Genomic DNA, 19800 nt, shown 5'->3' with positions numbered 1-19800 from the left:
TGTGATCTTCGTGGATAGCACGTTTAACGAGGTGGTCACACCGCAGGTAAAGAGTGCACAGGCAGACAGGGAATGGGTGACCGCCAGACAGAATAAAAGAACTAGGAAGGTAGTGCAGGAGTCCCCTGGGTCCATCTCCCTCTCCAACAGATTTTCTGTTTTGGATACTGCGGGGGGAGATGGTTTCTCAGGGGAATGCAGCAAGAGCCAAGTCCGTGGCTCTACGAGTGGCTCAGCTGCACGGGAGGGGAGGAAACAGAGTGGGAGAGCAATAGTGATAGGGGATTCTATCGTAAGGGGAACAGATAGACGTTTCTGTGGCCGCAGACGTGACTCCAGGATGGTATGTTGCCTCCCTGGTGCCAGGGTCAAGGATGTCACTGAACGGCTGCAGGACATTCTGAAGGGGGGGGGTGAACAGCCAGATGTCGTGGTCCATATCGGTACCAACGACATGGGTAGAAAGAGGGACGAGGTCCTGCAAGCAGAATATAGGGAGCTAGGAAATAAATTAAAAAGCAGGACCTCAAAGGTAGTAATCTCAGGATTACTCCCAGTGCCACGTGCTAGCGAGAGCAGAAATAGGAGAATAGACCAGATGAATGCGTGGCCGGAGAGATGGTGTAGGAGGGAGGGATTTAAATTCCTGAGGCATTGGGACCGATTCTGGGGAAGGTGGGACCTGTACAAACCAGATGGGTTACACCTCGGCAGAAACGGGACCAACATCCTCGCAGGGGGGTTTGCTAGTGCTGTTGGGAAGGATTTAAACTAGTTTGTCAGGGGGCTGGGAACCTGATGCGCTATCAATTACTCATAAAAGACAGAGAGTTAGGAGAGTAACTAAAGGCTTTTATTAGCAAAGAACAGAGCATGCCTCTCGTGGTTGACTGGGTTCCAAGAAGGCAGGGGGCTGCAGGTCGATCACCTTTATACCTGGGTTAGGGGAGAAGGCGTCCATATTCCTGTGGGCCGCATCGAGCGAGAGCGCGAGGGACACTGCCTTTCTCAGGTCCATTTCTCCCTTTTCCAACAGTCTCTGCCGGGAGTAGTCGGACCTTAGACCCGCAACGAAAGCATCTCGGATCAGTCCCTCCGTGTGTGCTGCGGCTGGTACTTCTTTGCAATCGCAGTCTCGGCCGAGTATCCGTAGTGCCCGTAGGAAGGCCTCCACCGATTCCCCGGGCTGCTGTCTGCGGGATCTTAAGAGGTGCCTGGCATAGACCGTATTTACCAGGCGTGCGTATTGCCCTTTTAGCAGATCGATAGCCGCTGCGTAGGTCGTCGCGTCCTGGATTATTGTATAAACTTGGTGGCTCACCTTTGAGGCCAGGATTTCCAACTTGTTTTCGTCCAGGGTCACAGTTGAGGCTTGCAGGTAGGCCTCGAAGCAACGCAGCCAATGCGCGAATTTGGTAGCCGAACCCGCTTCTTGGGGGTCTAGGTCCAGGCATGTTGGTCTGAGGGCTCGCAGCAGCTCCTGCTGCTCAGCGTTTGGTGCAGCAGCCTGCTGTTCAGCGTTTGGTGCAGCAGTCTGCTGTTCAGCGTTTGGTGCAGCAGTCTGCTGTTCAGCGTTTGGTGCAGCAGCCTGCTGTTCAGCGTTTGTCGACATTTTGTTTTTGCTAATAAAATTGATGCGCTATCAATTACTCATAAAAGACGGAGAGTTAGGAGAGTAACTAAAGGCTTTTATTAGCAAAGAACAGAGCATGCCTCTCGTGGTTGACTGGGTTCCAAGAAGGCAGGGGGTTGCAGGTCGATCACCTTTATACCTGGGCCTGTGGGTGGAGCCAGCCGAGACATGTTGAGGTATGCATAGGTACAACAGTGTGCAGCAACAACAACAACAGTGAATAACAATAACAGTGGTTTACCACAGAACCTAAGTGTGGGCCCTGAACAGAGAGAAACAAAGCTGGAAGTGCAAGTTAGAAAAGTAATCAGCAAAACTAGTAGGGAGCAGAAACAAAGGCCAACAGTAAAGAGGGTCAAAGTGCAGAAAAATATTAAACAGGCAAAGTTGAAGGCACTTTATCTAAATGCACGTAGCATTCGCAACAAGGTGGATGAATTCATGGCACTAATAGAAGTAAATGGGTATGATGTAATTGCCATTACAGAGACATGGTTGCAGGGTAACCAAAGCTGGGAACTGAATGTTCCAGGGTACTCAACATTTAGGAAGTGGTGTAGCGCTGTTAATAAGGGATGTGATCGGTACGGTAGAGATAAAAGATCTTGGCTTGGCAGATCGTGATGTAGAACTGGAATCAGTTTGGGTGGATCTAAGAAACAGCAAAGGGCAGAAAACATTGGTAGGAGTTGTGTATAGGCCACCAAACAGTAATGGTAATGTAGGGCACAGTATCAATCAAGAAATTAGAAGTGCATGTAACAAGGGCAATACGGTAATCATGGGGGACTTTAATCTACATATTAACTGGGCAAATCAAATGACCACTAATGGTGTGGAGGATGAATTCTTGGAATGCATGCGAGATGGTTTCCTGGATCAGTATGTGGAGGAACCAACCAGGGAACAGGCTATTCTGGATAAGAACATAAGAACATAAGAAATAGGAGCAGGAGTAGGCCAATCGGCCCCTCGAGCCTGCTCCACCATTCAATAAGATCATGGCTGATCTGATCCTAACCTCAAATCTTCTATCACTCTGCATCCACCCGAACCCATGTGATCTCCCGGGAGAGGCGAAAAACCAGATAAAGACCCAATGGCCAATTTGGGAGAAAAAAATCTGGGAAATTCCTCTCCGACCCATCTAGGCGATCGAAATTCTTCCAGGAGATCACTCTGTCCCTATATTTTCTACAGTACTTACCTTCTGTAAAGGCGATCTCCACCCCAGCCAGGAACAGGAATAAAACCATCTCCTGAAATCTAACAGAATTAGAACACAGTAGGAGCAGAACAAGGCTACACGGCCCCTGGGCCCGCTCCACTACCCACAGGGCCATGACCATTCCGAACCCAGACTCATGTCCAATTTCCTGCCCGCTCCCCGTAACCCTTAATTCCCTTTACTTCTAGGAAACTATCTATTTCTGTTTTAAATGTATTTAATGATGTAGCTTCCACAGCTTTCTGGGGCAGCAAATTCCACAAACCTACCACCCTCTGAGTGAAGAAGTTTCTCCTCATCTCAGTTTTGAATGAGCAGCCCCTTATTTTAAGATTATGCCCCCTAGTTCTAGTTTCACCCATCATTGGGAACATCCTCACCGCATCCACCCGATCAAGCCCCTTCACAATCTTATATGTTTCAATAAGATCGCCTCTCATTCTTCTGAACTCCAATGAGTAGAGTCCCAATCTACTCAACCTCTCCTCATATGACCACCCCCTCATCCCCGGGATTAACCGAGTGAACCTTCTTTGTACTGACTCGAGAGCAAGTATGTCTTTTCTTAAGTATGGACACCAAAACTGTATGCAGTATTCCAGGTGCGGCCTCACCAATACCTTGTACAACTGCAGCAATACCTCCCTGTTTTTATATTCCAACCCCCTAGCAATAAAAGCCAACATTCCATTGGCCTTCTTAATCACTTGCTGCACCTGCATACTAACTTTTTGAGTTTCGTGCACCAGGACCCCCAGATCCCTTTGTACTACAGTACTTTCCAGTTTCTTGCCATTAAGATAATAACTTGCTCTATGATTTTTCCTGCCAAAGTGCATAACCTCACACTTTCCAGTATTGTATCTGGTACTGTGTAATGAGAAAGGGCTAATCAATAATCTTGTGGTAAAGGGGCCTTTAGGGACAAGTGACCATAATATGATTGAATTTTATATTAAGTTTGAGAGTGATGTAGTCCAATCTGAAACTAAGGTCTTCAATCTAAACAGAGGAAACTACAAGGGTATGAGGAACAAGTTGGCCATGGTAGATTGGGAGACTACACTAAAAGGTATGAAGGTGAACATACAATAGCTAACATTCAAGGAAATAATGTATAATTTGCAACAAACATATATTCCTCTAGGGCATAAAAACCCAAAAGGAAAAGTGATCCAACCTTGGCTTACAAAAGAAATTAAAGCTAGTATTAAGTCAAAGGATGAAGCTTATAAAGTTGCCAGAAAAAGCGGTCAGCCTGAGGATTGGGATCTTTTTAGAAATCAGCAAAGGGGGACCAAGAAATTGATAAAGAAAGGGAAAATGGAATATGAGCACAAACTAGCAAAAAATATAAAAACGGATTGTAAAAACGGTATGTGAAAAGGAAAAGACTGGCGAAGGTAAATGTGGGTCCTTTACAGTCAGAGACGGGAGAATATATAATGGGGAGTGAGGAAATGGCTGAGAAATTAAATAAATACTTTGTTTCTGTCTTCACGGAGGAAGACACAAAAAACCTCCCAGAAATACGAGAAAACCAAGGGTGTGGCGAGAATGAGGAACTTAAAGAAATTATTATTAGTAAAAAAACAGTACTAGCAAAATTAATGGGACTAAAAGTCGATAAATCCCAAGGACCGGATGACCTACATCCTAGGGTTTTGAAAGAAGTGACCATTGGGAAAGTGGACGCATTGGTTGTCATCTTCCAAAATTCTATAGATTCTGGAACGGTTCCTGCAGATTGGAGGATAGCAAATGTAACCCCACTATTTAAGAAAGGAGGGAGAGAGAAAACGGGGAACTACAGACCTGTTAGCCTCACATCAGTAGTTGGGAAATTGCTGGAATCTATTATAAAGGATGCAATAACTGGGCACTTAGAAACTAATAGTAAGATTGGGCGGAGTCAACATGGATTTATGAAAGGGAAATCCTGTTTGACAAACCTATTGGAGTTCTTTGAGGATGTAACTAGCGGAGTAGACAAAGGGGAACTGGTAGATGTGGTGTATTTGTATTTTCAGAAGGCCGTCGATAAGGTCCCACACAAGAGGTTGGTGAACAAAATTAGGGCACATGGAATTGGGGGTAATATACTAGCATGGATTGAGAATTGGTTAACAGACAGAAAACAAAGAGTAGGGATAAACGGGTCTTTTTCAGGATGGCAGGCTGTGACTAGTGGGGCACCGCAAGGATCAGTGCTTGGGCCCCAGCTATTCACAATCTGTATCAATGATTTGGATGAGGGGACTAAATGTAACATTTCCAAATTTGCTGATGACACAAAGCTAGGTGGCAGTGTCAGTTGTGAAGAGGCTTCAAGGGGATCTCGACAGGCTCACTGAGTGGGCGAGAACATGTCAGATGGATTATAATGTGGGTAAATGCGAAGTTATCCAATTTGGTAGAAAAAACAGAAAGGCAGAGTATTTCCTAAATGGTGAAAGATTGGAGAATGCAGATCCTCAAAGGGACCTGGGTGTCCTTGTACATGAGTCACTGAAAGTGAATGTGCAGGTGCAGCAAGCCATTAGGAAGGCAAATGGTATGCTGGCCTTCATTACTAGAGGATTTGAGTACAGGAGTAAAGAAGTCTTACTCCAAGGGCCTTGGTGAGCCCACACCTGGAGTACTTTGTACACGAGATTGATTCCTGGGATGGCGGGACTGTCGTATGAGAAGAGATTGAGTAAACTAGGCCTGTATTCTCTTGAATTCTGAAGAATGAGAAGGGATCTCATTGAAGCATACAAAATTATTACAGAGCTTGATAGGGTTGATGCTGGGAGAATGTTTCCCTTGGCTGGGGAGTCTAGAACCAGGGGCCATAGCCTCAGGATAAAGGGTCGGCCATTCAGGACTGAGATGAGAAGAAATGTCTTCACATAGAGGATGGTGAATCTTTGGAATTCTCTACCCCAGAGGGCAGTAGAGGCTCAGTCATTGGGTATATTCAAAACAGAAGTCGATAGATTTCTGACTAGTAAAGGCATCAAGGGATATGGCGATAGGGCCGGTGAATGGAGTTGAGGCAGAAGATCAGCCATGATCTCATTGAATGGCGGAGCAGGCTCGAAGGGCCGAATGGCCTGCTCCTGCTTCTATTTCTTATGTTCTTATAAGGGGGAACCAGTGGATGTGGTGTATTTGGATTTTCAGAAGACATTCGATAAGTTGCCACACAAGAGGTTATTAAACAAAATTAGGGCTCATGGGATTGGGTGCAATATACTAGCATGGATTGAGGATTGGTTAATGGACACAAAACAGAGAGTAGGAATAAACGGGTCATTTTCGGGTTGGCAGGCTGTAACTAGTGGGGTACCTCAAGGATCAGTGCTTGGGCCCCAGCTATTCACAATCTATATCAATGATTTGGATGAGGGGACTAAATGTAATATATCCAAGTTTGCTGATGATACAAAGTTGGGTGAGAATGTAAGTTGTGAAGAGGATGTAAAGGGGCTTCAAGGGGATATAGACAGGCTAAGTGAGTGGGCAAGGACATGGCAAATGGAATATAATGTGGAGAAATGTGAAATTATCCACTTTGGTAGGAAAAATAGAAAAGCAGAGTATTTTTTAAATGGTGAGAGATTGGGAAATGTTGGTGTTCAGAGGGACCTGGGTGTTCTTGTACACGAATCACTGAAAGTTAACATGCAGGTGCAGCAAGCAATTAAGAAAGCAAATGGTATGTTGGCCTTCATTAGAAGAGGATTTCAGTATAAGAGTAAACATAGAAACATAGAAGATAGGAGCAGGAGTAGGCCATTCGGCCCTTCGAGCCTGCTCCGCCATTCAATGAGATCATGGCTGATCATCCAATTTCAGTACCCTGTCCCTGCCTTCTCCCCATATCCCTTGATCCCTTTAGCCTCAAGAAATATATCCAACTCTTTCTTGAATATATTTAATGAACTGGCCTCCACCGCCCTCTGTGGTAGAGAATTCCACAGGTTCACCACTCTCTGGGTGAAGAAATTCCTCCTCATTTCAGTCCTAAATGGCTTACCCCTTATCCTTAGACTGTGACCCCTGGTTCTGGACTCCCCGGCCTTCGGGAACATCCTTCCTGCATCTAGTCTGTCCAGACCTGACAGAATTTTATAGGTTTCGATGAGATCCCCTCTCAATCTTCTAAACTCCAGTGAGTATAAGCCCAATCGACACAATCTCACCTCATATGTCATTCCTGCCATCCCAGGTATCAGCCTGGTGAATCTTCGCTGCACTCCCTCCATGGCAAGAACATCCTTCCTCAGGTAAGGTGACCAAAACTGCACACAATACTCAAGGTGCGGTCTCACCAAGGCCCTGTACAACTGCAGCAAGACATCCTTGTTCCTGTACTCGAACCCTCTTGCTACGAAGACCAACATACCATTTGCCTTCTTAACCACCTGCTGCACCTGCATGCTTACCTTCAGCGACTGGTGCACAATAACACCCAGGTCTCTTTGCACTTCCCCTTCTCTCAATCTATTGCCATTCAAATAATAATCTGCCTTCCTGTTTTTGCCACCAAAGTGGATAACCTCACATTTATCCACATTATAGTGCATTTGCCATGTTTCTGCCCAATCACCCAACCTGTCCAAATCGTACTGGAGTTTCACGACATCCTCCTCACAGCTTACCCTCCCACCCATCTTTGTGTCGTCTGCAAATTTGGAGATATTACATCCAATTCCCTCGTCCAGATCATTAATATATATTGTGAACAGCTGGGGTCCTAGGACCGATCCTTGCGGTACCCCACTAGTCACTGCCTGCCACTCGGAAAACGACCTGTTTATTCCAACTCTTTGCTTTCTGTCCGCCAACCAGTTCTCTATCCAAGTCAATACCTTGCCCCCAATCCCATGTGCCTTAATTTTGCACGCTAATCTCTTATGTGGGACCTTATCGAAAGCCTTCTGAAAGTCCAAATACACCACATCCACTGGTTCTCCCTTATCTATTTTACCAGTTACATCCTCCAAAAATTCCAGTAGATTAGTCAAGCATGATTTACCTTTTGTAAATCCATGTTGACTTTGTCCGATCCTGTCACTGCTTTCCAAGTGCTCTGCTATTACATCTTTTATAATAGACTCTAGCATTTTCCCCACTACCGATGTCTATAATTCCCCGCTTTTTCTCTACCACCTTTTTTGAATAGTGGGGTAACATTAGCTACCCTCCAATCCATGGGTACCGTTCCAGAGTCTATCGAGTTCTGGAAGATGACCAGCAATGCATCTACTATCTCTAGGGCCACTTCCTTAAGTACCCTGGGATGTAGACCATCAGGCCCTGGGGATTTATCGTCCTTCAGTCCCATCAATTTTCCTAACACCATTTCCCTGCAAATACTGATTTCTTTCAGTTCCTCCCTTTCATCAGACCCTATGTTCCCCGGCATCTCTGGGAGGTTATTTGTGTCCTCCTTTGTGAAGACAGAACCAAAGTATGTATTTAGTTGGTCTGCCATTTCCTTGTTTCCCATTATAAATTCCCCTGATTCTGACTGTAAGGGACCTACGCTTGACTTCACCAATCTTTTTCTCTTCACATATCTATAAAAGCTTTTACAGTCAGTTTTTATGTTCCCTGATAGCTTACTCTCATATTCTATTTTCCCTTTCTTAATTAATCCCTTTGTCCTCCTTTGTTGACTCCTAAACTGCTCCCAATCCTCAGGATTATTGCTTTTTCTAGCCAATTTATATGTCCTCGCCTTGGATCTTATGCTATCCCTAATTTCCCTTGTTAGCCACGGTTGAGTCACCTTTTTTGTTTTATTTTTATGCCAAACTTACTACATCTTACTGCAATTATATAGGGCCCTGGTGAGACCACACCTGAAGTATTGTGTACAGTTTTGGTCTCCTTACCTAAGGAAGGATATATTTGCCATAGAGGGAGTGCAACGAAGGTTCACCAGACTGATTCCTGGGATGGGGGGATTGCCCTATGAGGAGAGAGTGAGTAGACTAGGCCTATATTCCCTAGAGTTTAGAAGAATGAGAGCTGATCTGATTGAAACATACAAAATTCTTACAGGGCTTGACAGGGTAGATGCAGGGAGGATGTTTTCCCCTGGCTGGGGAGTCTAGAACCAGGGGTCAGTCTCAGAATAAGGGGTCGGCCATTTAGGACTGAGATGAGGAGAAATTTCTTCACTCAGAGGGTGGTGAATCTTTGGAATTCTCTGCCCCAGAGGGCTGTGGAGGCTCAGTCGTTGAGTATATTCAAGACAGAGATCGATAGATTTTTGAATGTTAAGAGAATCAAGAGATTTGGGGATAGTGCAGGAAAGTGGAGTTGAGGTAGAAGATCAGCCATGATCTTATTGAATAGTGGAACAGGCTCGAGGGGCCAAATGGCCGACTCCTGCTCCTATTTTTTATGTTCTTAAGGGCCTATGCAGCAAGTAGGGCAGTGGGATCCATTCTGGATTGCTCTAGCTAAGAGCTGAATCCCTCCTCCTGTACTTTAAACACTATGGAGGAAAAGTTAGCACGCGCTAACAGAATTGCCGGTGTCACCGGCAACTCGAGTTAACGGCCGCCGAAAATGGTTGCAGCGCTACAGTTGAAAGATTGGCTCTGGAGGTTGGCGACGTGGAGCGCAGCGCTAACCTACCATGCAATGCCTTCCTGGTGGCATTAATGGAGGCCTCCGACCCGAAGTTCCCGTCCACAGTTGGCATTGCTGCTTTTCACAGCCTCTGGGAGCGAGGCTGTGGAGTTCACAAGGCATTGTGGGCAATTAAAGGGGCTATGAATTAAAGGGGTAATGCCTTCAAAACTGATAAAAATTAAAATCAAGGGAAAAATACATTTTCCAGCTCTTACTGCCTTTCAAAAAAAACATAAACATTAAAAAGAATTCTTAAATGGCAGTCTTCAGCTCTTAAAGCTGAAGTGACTTCCACGTCTAAAAAGAATGGAAAAGTGCCTCAGCACTAACACAAATGGCTCAGCAAGCCAGGGAAGGGGCACCAAGGGTCCCACATGCAGCACTCCAGCTTTGTGCAGGGGTCAACACTGCAAGCGTGGTCCTCTACCCACAGGGGCCAGGAGGCCCTCCAGAAAGAACGATGTGGAACCACATCACTGAGGCCGTCACTGCCAGCAGTGTCGCCCCCCCCACCACCTGGCTCCAGTGCCCAAAGAAGTTTCATGACCTCAGACCACTGGTCAAGGTCAGTGAATGCATCTTCAAAAGCCGTCTCCCACCAACTGCACCACTAGCCTCACACACTGCTCGATGCACGACTCCCCACCCACCCCCGTCACTCACCTACCAACAATCTGTATCAATCACAAGGCACATCTCCCATTCCTAGCCGCACCTCACCCCCTTGGAGGAGATGGCGCAGGCCATTCTTGGCAGGGCCATGGCTGAGCCCTTAGCCAGTGGCGGGGCTGAAAGGATACAAGATGCTGGTATCCTCATACTTTATCCTCCTTGTCACATGCACCTCTTGCTTTCCCACCCGCCCCTCACCACAACTGCACCCTTGTGCCTTCCTCATTTCACACATCCAAGAAATGCAGCCTGCCCAGCCAGTGGGTGACCAAGAAGAGGGAGAGGAGAATGAAGAAAAACAAGAACAGAAGATTGATTTGACTCTCCCAGTCACCAGCTCCTCAAGGTCAACCAGCAAGACCATTTGCAGCATCCCCCACTGAAAGTCAGCAGCCTTCCACCAGCAATGCTGCAGCCACTGGGGTAGCACTGTGTGATATCACCAGGATAGGCAAAGGCACACACAAGACAGTCACTAAGAGTGCATACGGGTGATGAGTTGATTTATTGATGTAATATTGGATGGATAGATGTATAAAGTTGGATTGAAAAGTTTGCTTTGTGGTGGCTTTTATTTCAGCATCGTGGCCAAGAGGACATTGTGATGATCAGTAACAGAGGGAAAGTAAGGTGTGGATCCAATGCTGAAAGGGGAATTGGGGTTGTGGTCACTGGGACCCCAGGTGGATGATTCCATCCCGGATATCCTGGCACAAAGGGGCTGTCTGGGATGCATCCTTCCGTCTGCTTCCTCCTCTTCTATTCCTTCCTCTTCCCTCTGCGAGTGGATGCTGTAAATCTGAAATGCCAGCAGAAAATGCTGGAAATACTCGGCAGCTCAGGCAGCATCTCGACCTGAGACATGAACTCTATTTCTCTTTCCACCGCTGTTGTCTGACCTGTTGAGTATCTGCAGCATTTTCTGTTTTCTCAGAGGCCTTCCTTTACCATCCGAGGCCTTGAAAGTGTCCAGCAGCACTCCCTACACACTTAAAAAACTTTTAACATCTGTTGCAGCAAGTCACTATTTCAATTTTTAAAAAAGTCCAAAAGCTTAAATGCAAACTTACCTCAAAAATGTGTGTGTCCCTTTAAGAGGTGCTGACAGTACCCATCAGTCTCTTTACACGCTGGATTGCCCTGGCGTGGTTATGACCCAGCAGCACTAGGGTCGAAATTGGCCGTGGTGATGTTAATTTGGCATTGCACGCTGACTGACGTCACCAATCCGCCATATTTTTTTTTGCAGGGCGCTAATACTTACCGGCAGCGCTACGGAAAGGACCAAAATGGAGGGCGCCGCGAGACCCGCCACCAGCTGGTGAAAGAGCGGCGGCGCCTTTTTCACCATTTTTTGCCGGTAACTGGTGGCGTTAAGCCCCCGAATCTTTGGCCCTATGGTTCTAAGGTTGACCCGTGTTTCAATAATGTAGCACTTTCTAGCACGGAGATGGTATTTACAAATTACCGACTCAGTGTGTCACAGCCTGGTTGTACACTCCAATCCGATGGGTTTTACTTTTAAACTGAGAGCCCAGTTGAAGGGTCCGGAACCTGCGCAAGGGCAGGCCACCGAGTTTGAGAAAAGCTGGAGAGGTGAGGTAAATCAACAAGTAGTTGGTGACACCAAGCGTAGGTTTTAAACGCCTGTCGACTGTAGGAACAAGAAAGGACTGAGAGAGGGAAGGATTTGACAGACATGAGCTCCTGAGAAAGGGTGAGTTGGAGCAGAAGACAGTGAGGAAGCAGGGAGGGGGAAACAGCATGTAGGACGGGGGATCTGCACGTCAATCAACATCATTTTTTTAAATACTAACTTTTACGGTCAAACGCTTCTCTCCTTGCTTTTGGATTTGAATCCAACTCCACGGAGACACTATGGGACCGACGGAGATTGGGAAAAGAAGAGATCACATTAAAAAATCATTACCCCTTTTCATTATTAGCTGATTTTCACTTCATAAAATTACACTTTCATCATGAGAAAAAGTGAAGCGTGTTGCGGGCGACGCAAAACAATATGCCGAAAATACGAGACCTGTAATAATCCAAGAGGAATTTAGCGAGAGGTGCGTTGTCGCTAAAGCCCAGTTCCAATTTCAGCTCCTGTCACTTTTCGATTTCCTCACCGACATTCACCATCCGTTTTCTCCGCATGCGGTAGCGGTCCAAACGCCATTTTTTCGCTTCTTGTGGTGTCAAGTATGGCTGGCAGCCGCGTCTGGACGAGGATTTATACATTACTGTACTGTCCATTTAAGCTTCTCTGAACGCCTTCTGCGCATCTGAACTGAAAAATAAGAAATGGAATGAAAGCATGAACGCACAAGGACCGCTGAAGTCATATTTTCTTAGATGTTGCCTCTTGTACCTTTTTACTCAGCTGAAGGTACTGATTTTTTTTTAAATACACAAATACCGTCCTTATGAAGACGAGTTAAGAGTTATATGCAGAGTAAAGCTCCCTCTATACTGCCCCATCAAACACTCCCAGGGCAGGTACAGCACGGGTTAGATACAGAGTAAAGCTCCCTCAACACTGTCCCATCAAACACTCCCAAGGCAGGTACAGCACGGGTTAGATACAGAGTAAAGCTCCCTCTATACTGTCCCATCCAACACTCCCAGGGCAGGTACAGCATGGGTTAGATACAGAGTAAAGCTCCCTCTACACTGTCCCATCAAACACTCCCAAGGCAGGTACAGCACGGGTTAGATACAGAGTAAAGCTCCCTCTATACTGTCCCATCCAACACTCCCAGGGCAGGTACAGCACGGGTTAGATACAGAGTAAAGCTCCCTCTACACTGTCCCATCCAGCACTCCCAGAGTAGGTACAGCATAGGTTAGATACAGAGTAAAGCTCCCTCTACACTGTCCCATCAAACTCCCAGGGCAGCTGCAGCACGGGTTAGATACAGAGTAAAGCCCCCTCTACAGTGTCCCATCAAACACTCCCAGGGCAGGTACAGCATGGGTTAGATACAGAGTAAAGCTCCCTCTACACTGTCCCATCAAACACTGCCAGGGCAGGTATAGCACGGGTTAGATGCAGAGTAACACTCCCTCGACACTGTCCGATCAAACACTCCCAGGGCAGGTATAGCACGGGTTAGATACAGAGTAAAGCTCCCTCTACACTGTCCCATCAAACTCCCAGGGCAGCTGCAGCACGGGGTTAGAGACAGAGTAAAGCTCCCTCTACACTGTCCCATCAAACACTCCCAGGGCAGGTACAGCACGGGTTAGATACAGAGTAAAGCTCCCTCTACACCGTCCCATCAAACACTCCCAGGGTAGGTACAGCACGGGTTAGATACAGTGTAAAGCTCCCTCTACACTGTCCCATCAAACACTCCCAGAGCAGGTACAGCACAGGTTAGATACAGAGTAAAGTTCCCTCTACACTGTCCCATCAAACACTCCCAGGGCAGGTACAGCACGGGTTAGATACAGAGTAAAGCTCCCTCTACACTGTCCCATCAAACACTCCCAGGGCAGGTACAGCACAGGTTAGATACAGAGTAAAGCCCCCTCTACAGTGTCCCATCAAACACTCCCAGGGCAGGTACAGCATGGGTTAGATACAGAGTAAAGCTCCCTCTACACTGTCCCATCAAACACTGCCAGGGCAGGTATAGCACGGGTTAGATGCAGAGTAACACTCCCTCTACACTGTCCGATCAAACACTCCCAGGGCAGGTACAGCACGGGTTAGATTCAGAGTAAAGCGCCCTCTACACCGTCCCATCAAACACTCCCACGGCAGGTACAGCACGGGTTAGATACAGAGTAAAGCTCCCTCTACACTGTCCCCATCAAACACTCCCAGGGCAGGTACAGCACGGGTTAGATACAGAGTAAAGCTCCTCCTACACTGTCCCATCAAACACTCCCAGGGCAGGTACAGCACGGGTTAGATACAGAGTAAAGCTCCCTCTACACTGTCCCATCAAACACTCCCAGGGCAGGTACAGCACGGGTTTGATACAGAATAAAGCTCCCTCTACACTGTCCCATCAAACACTCCCAGGGCAGGTACAGCACGGGTTAGATACAGAGTAAAGCTCCCTCTACACTGCCCCATCAAACACTCCCGGGTCAGGTACAGCACGGGTTAGATACAGAGTAAAGCTCCCTCTACACTGTCCCATCAAACACTCCCAGGGCAGGTACAGCACGGGTTAGATACAGAGTAAAGCTCCCTCTACACTGTCCCATCAAACACCCCCAGGGCAGGTACAGCACGAGGTAGATACAGAGTAAAGCTCCCTCTACACTGTCCCATCAAACACTCCCAGGGCAGGTACAGCACGGGTTAGATAGAGAGTAACGCTCCCTCTACACTGTCCCATCAAACACTCCCAGGGCAGGTACAGCACGAGTTAGATACAGAGTAACGCTCCCTCTGCACTGTCCCATCAAACACTCCCAGGGCAGGTACAGCATGGGTTAGATACAGAGTAAAGCTTCCTCTACACTGTCCCATCAAACACTCCCAGGGCAGGTACAGCATGGGTTAGATACAGAGTAAAGCTCCCTCTACACGTAGTGCCGTGGGATCTTTTACATCCATCTGAGAGAGCAGACGGAGCCTCGGTTTAACGTCTCATCCGAAAGACGGGATTCACCAACAGGTTCAAATGGTGTTCGGGGAATGTGATATTTGAACCATTCAGATGCAAGTGTGACACTTGCTGCCTTTGGGATCTTTTGGGTATGAAAAATGACTCAGGCCTTAACTACACTTCAGTGCGGACCTGGGGGAGCACAACAATGTTGGAGGTGCCATGTGAATTAAACTGAGGTGGACGCCAAAGTTCCCGTGGTACTATTCAAAGAACGGGAAGTTGTAATGGCCAATAATTATCCCTCAACCAACAACACCAAAAATAATCCACTAATCATTTACCTCACTGCCGTTTGTGGGATCTTGCTGTGCATAAATTGGCTGCCATGTTTCCCTATTGGGACGTCCTGAGGTCGTGAAATGTGCTATATAAATTTAAATTTAGAACAGCCACTGCAGCTCAAAGCAACCAATGATTTGTGATGAGCTTTTGGATATTCTGATAGGCAAGTCTTGAAAATGCAAAGGCATTTACCTCCAGACTCGACGATTCCAACACACTCCTGGCCGGCCTCCCATCTAACATCCTCCGTAAACTTCAGCTCATCCAAAACTCTGCAGCCCCGTGTCCTAACTCACACCCAGTCCCGTTCACCCATCACCCCCTGTGCTCACTGCCCCGTGTCCTAACTCGCACCCAGTCCCGTTAAACCATCACCCCCTGTGCTCACTGCCCCGTGTCCTAACTCACACCCAGTCCCGTTCACCCATCACCCCGTGCTCACTGCCCCGTGTCCTAACTCACACCCAGTCCCGTTCACCCATCACCCCCTGTGCTCACTGCCCCGTGTCCTAACTCACACCCAGTCCCGTTCACCCATCACCCCCTGTGCTCACTGCCCCGTGTCCTAACTCACACCCAGTCCCGTTCACCCATCACCCCCTGTGCTCACTGCCCCGTGTCCTAACTCACACACAGTCCCGTTCACCCATCACCGCCTGTGCTCACTGCCCCGTGTCCTAACTCACACCCAGTCCCGTTCACCCATCACCCCCTGTGCTCACTGCCCCGTGTCCTAACTCACACCCAGTCCCGTTAACCCATCACCCCCGGTGCTCACTGCCCCGTGTCCTAACTCACACCCAGTCCCGTTCACCCATCACCCCGTGCTCACTGCCCCGTGTCCTAACTCACACCCAGTCCCGTTCACCCATCACCCCCTGTGCTCATTGCCCCGTGTCCTAACTCACACCCAGTCCCGTTCACCCATCACCCCCTGTGCTCACTGCCCCGTGTCCTAACTCACACCCAGTCCCGTTCACCCATCACCCCCTGTACTCACTGCCCCGTGTCCTAACTCACACCCAGTCCTGTTCACCCATCACCCCCTGTGCTCACTGCCCCGTGTCCTAACTCACACCCAGTCCCGTTCACCCATCACCCCCTGTGCTCACTGCCCCGTGTCCTAACTCACACCCAGTCCCGTTCACCCATCACCCCCTGTGCTCACTGCCCCGTGTCCTAACTCACACCCAGTCCCGTTCACCCATCACCCCCTGTGCTCACTGCCCCGTGTCCTAACTCACACCCAGTCCCGTTCACCCATCACCCCCTGTGCTCACTGCCCCGTGTCCTAACTCACACCCAGTCCCGTTCACCCACCACCCCCTGTGCTCACTGCCCCGTGTCCTAACTCTCACCCTGTCCCGTTCACCCATCACCCCCTGTGCTCACTGCCCCGTGTCCTAACTCACACCCAGTCCCGTTCACCCATCACCCCCTGTGCTCACTGCCCCGTGTCCTAACTCACACCCAGTCCCGTTCACCCATCACCCCCTGTGCTCACTGCCCCGTGTCCTAACTTACACCCAGTCCTGTTCACCCATCACCCCCTGTGCTCGCTGCCCCGTGTCCTATCTCACACCCAGTCCCGTTCACCCATCACCCCCTGTGCTCACTGCCCCGTGTCCTAACTCGCACCCAGTCCCGTTCACCCATCGCCCCCTGTGCTCACTGCCCCGTGTCCTAACTCACACCCAGTCCCGTTCACCCATCACCCCGTGCTCACTGCCCCGTGTCCTAACTCACACCCAGTCCCGTTCACACATCACCCCCTGTGCTCACTGCCCCATGTCCTAACACACACCCAGTCCCGTTCACCCATCACCCACTGTGCTCACTGCCCCGTGTCCTAACTCACACCCAGTCCCGTTCACCCATCACCCCATGTGCTCACTGCCCCGTGTCCTAACTCACACCCAGTCCCGTTCACCCATCGCCCCCTGTGCTCACTGCCCCGTGTCCTAACTCACACCCAGTCCCGTTCACCCATCGCCCCCTGTGCTCACTGCCCCGTGTCCTAACTTACACCCAGTCCTGTTCACCCATCACCCCCTGTGCTCACTGCCCCGTGTCCTAACTCACACCCAGTCCCGTTCACCCATCACCCCCTGTGCTCACTGCCCCGTGTCCTAACTCACACCCAGTCCCGTTCACCCATCACCCACTGTGCTCACTGCCCCGTGTCCTAACTCACACCCAGTCCCGTTCACCCATCACCCCCTGTGCACACTGCCCCGTGTCGTAACTCACACCCAGTCCCGTTCACCCATCACCCTCTGTGCTCACTGCCCCGTGTCCTAACTCACACCCAGTCCCGTTCACCCATCACTCCCTGTGCTCACTGCCCCATGTCCTAACACACACCCAGTCCCGTTCACCCATCACCCGCTGTGCTCACTGCCCCGTGTCCTAACTCACACCCAGTCCCGTTCACCCATCACCCCATGTGCTCACTGCCCCGTGTCCTAACTCACACCCAGTCCCGTTCACCCATCACCCACTGTGCTCACTGCCCCGTGTCCAAACTCACACCCAGTCCCGTTCACCCCTCACCCCCTGTGCTCACTGCCCCGTGTCCTAACTCACACCCAGTCCTGTTCACCCATCACCCCCTGTGCTCACTGCCCCGTGTCCTAACTCACACCCAGTCCCGTTCACCCATCACCCCCTGTGCTCACTGCCCCATGTCCTAACTCACACCCAGTCCCGTTCACCCATCGCCCCCTGTGCTCACTGCCCCGTGTCCTAACACACCCAGTCCCGTTCACCCATCACCCCCTGTGCTCACTGCCCCGTGTCCTAACTCACACCCAGTCCCGTTCACCCATCACCCCCTGTGCTCACTGCCCCGTGTCCTAACTCACACCCAGTCCCGTTCACCCATCACCCCCTGTGCTCACTGCCCCGTGTCCTAACTCACACCCAGTCCCGTTCACCCATCACCCCCTGTGCTCACTGCCCCGTGTCCTAACTCGCACCCAGTCCCGTTCACCCATCACCCCCTGTGCTCACTGCCCCTTGTCCTAACTCGCACCCAGTCCCGTTCACCCATCACCCCCTGTGCTCATTGCCCCGTGTCCTCACACCCAGTCCCGTTCACCCATCGCCCCCTGTACTCACTGCCCCGTGTCCTAACTCACACCCAGTCCCATTCACCCATCACCCTCTGTGCTCACTGCCCCGTGTCCTAACTCACACCCAGTCCCGTTCACCCATCACCCACTGTGCTCACTGCCCCGTGTCCTAACTCACACCCAGTCCCGTTCTCCCATCACCCCGTGCTCACTGCCCCGTGTCCTAACTCGCACCAAGTCCCGTTCACCCATCACCCCCTGTGCTCACTGCCCCGTGTCCGAACTCACACCCAGTCCCATTCACCCATCACCCCCTGTGCTCACTGCCCCGTGTCCTAACTCACACCCAGTCCCGTTCACCCATCACCCCCTGTGCTCACTGCCCCGTGTCCTAACTCGCACCCAGTCCCGTTCACCCATCACTCCCTGTGCTCACTGCCCCGTGTCCTCACACCCAGTCCCGTTCACCCATCACCCCATGTGCTCACTGCCCGTGTCCTAACTCACACCCAGTCCCGTTCACCCATCACCCCGTGCTCACTGCCCCGTGTCCTAACTCACACCCAGTCCCGTTCACCCATCACCCACTGTGCTCACTGCCCCATGTCCTAACTCAAACCCAGTACCGTTCACCCATCACCCACTGTGCTCACTGCCCCGTGTCCTAACTCACACCCAGTCCCACTCACCCATCACCCCCTGTGCTCAGTGCCCCGTGTCCTAACTCACACCCAGTCCCGTTCACCCATCACCCCCTGTGCTCACTGCCCCGTGTCCAAACTCACACCCAGTCTCATTCACCCATCACCCCCTGTGCTCACTGCCCCGTGTCCTACCTCGCACCAACTCCCGTTCACCCATCACCCCCTGTGCTCACTGCCCCGTGTCCTAACTCACACCCAGTCCCGTTCACCCATCACCCCCTGTGCTCACTGCCCCGTGTCCTAACTCACACCCAGTCCCGTTCACCCATCACTCACTGTGCTCACTGCCCCGTGTCCTAACTCACACCCAGTGCTTTTCACCCATCACCCCCTGTGCTCACTGTCCCATGTCCTAACTCACACCCAGTCCCGTTCACCCATCACCCCCTGTCCTAACTCACACCCAGTCCCGTTCACCCATCACCCCCTGTGCTCCCTGCCCCATGTCCTAACTCGCACCCAGTCCCGTTCACCCATCACCCCCTGTGCTCACTGCCCCGTGTCCTAACTCACACCCAGTCCCGTTCACCCATCAACCCGTGCTCACTGCCCCGTGTCCTAACTCACACCCAGTCCCGTTCACCCATCAACCCTTGTGCTCACTGCCCCGTGTCCTAACTCACACCCAGTCCCGTTCAGCCATCACCCCCTGTGCTCACTGCCCCATGTCCTAACTCACACCCAGTCCCGTTCACCCATCACCCCCTGTCCTAACTCACACCCAGTCCCGTTCACCCATCACCCGCGTGCTTACTGCCCCGTGTCCTAACTCGCACGCAGTCCCGTTCACCCATCACCCCGTGCTCACTGCCCCGTGTCCTAACTCACACCCAGTCCCGTTCACCCATCACCCCATGTGCTCACTGCCCCGTGTCCTAACTCACACCCAGTCCCGTTCACCCATCACCCCCTGTGCTCACTGCCCCGTGTCCTAACTCAC

General features: G+C 50.2%; 1 protein-coding gene across 2 annotated transcripts; it reads right to left on the bottom strand.

Annotated features, from left to right (window-relative positions):
* Nucleotides 1-831: 831 nt before the first annotated feature.
* On the bottom strand, nucleotides 832-12826 carry LOC147111354 (uncharacterized). Of its 2 annotated transcripts, XM_086002299.1 has the most exons (3): nucleotides 12208-12826; nucleotides 11987-12045; nucleotides 832-1778 (listed from the first exon to the last, which is right to left on the bottom strand). In XM_086002299.1, exon 3 carries the CDS (start codon nucleotides 1610-1612, stop codon nucleotides 857-859), a length of 756 nt encoding a protein of 251 aa, XP_085858425.1. In that variant the 5' UTR covers nucleotides 1613-1778; nucleotides 11987-12045; nucleotides 12208-12826; the 3' UTR covers nucleotides 832-856. The 2 variants fall into 2 exon arrangements, with proteins under 2 accessions (XP_085858425.1, XP_085858426.1); XM_086002300.1 differs by having other exon boundaries at nucleotides 11987-12826.
* Nucleotides 12827-19800: the final 6974 nt, after the last annotated feature.

This window comes from Somniosus microcephalus, chromosome 11 (genome assembly GCF_052327205.1).
Source record: "Somniosus microcephalus isolate GS21.2 chromosome 11, FLI_Smic_1.0, whole genome shotgun sequence".
Classification (NCBI taxonomy): Eukaryota; Metazoa; Chordata; class Chondrichthyes; order Squaliformes; family Somniosidae; genus Somniosus; species Somniosus microcephalus.
Note: the sequence above shows the minus strand (reverse complement) of the source record. Positions and strands in the feature narration are given on the sequence as shown.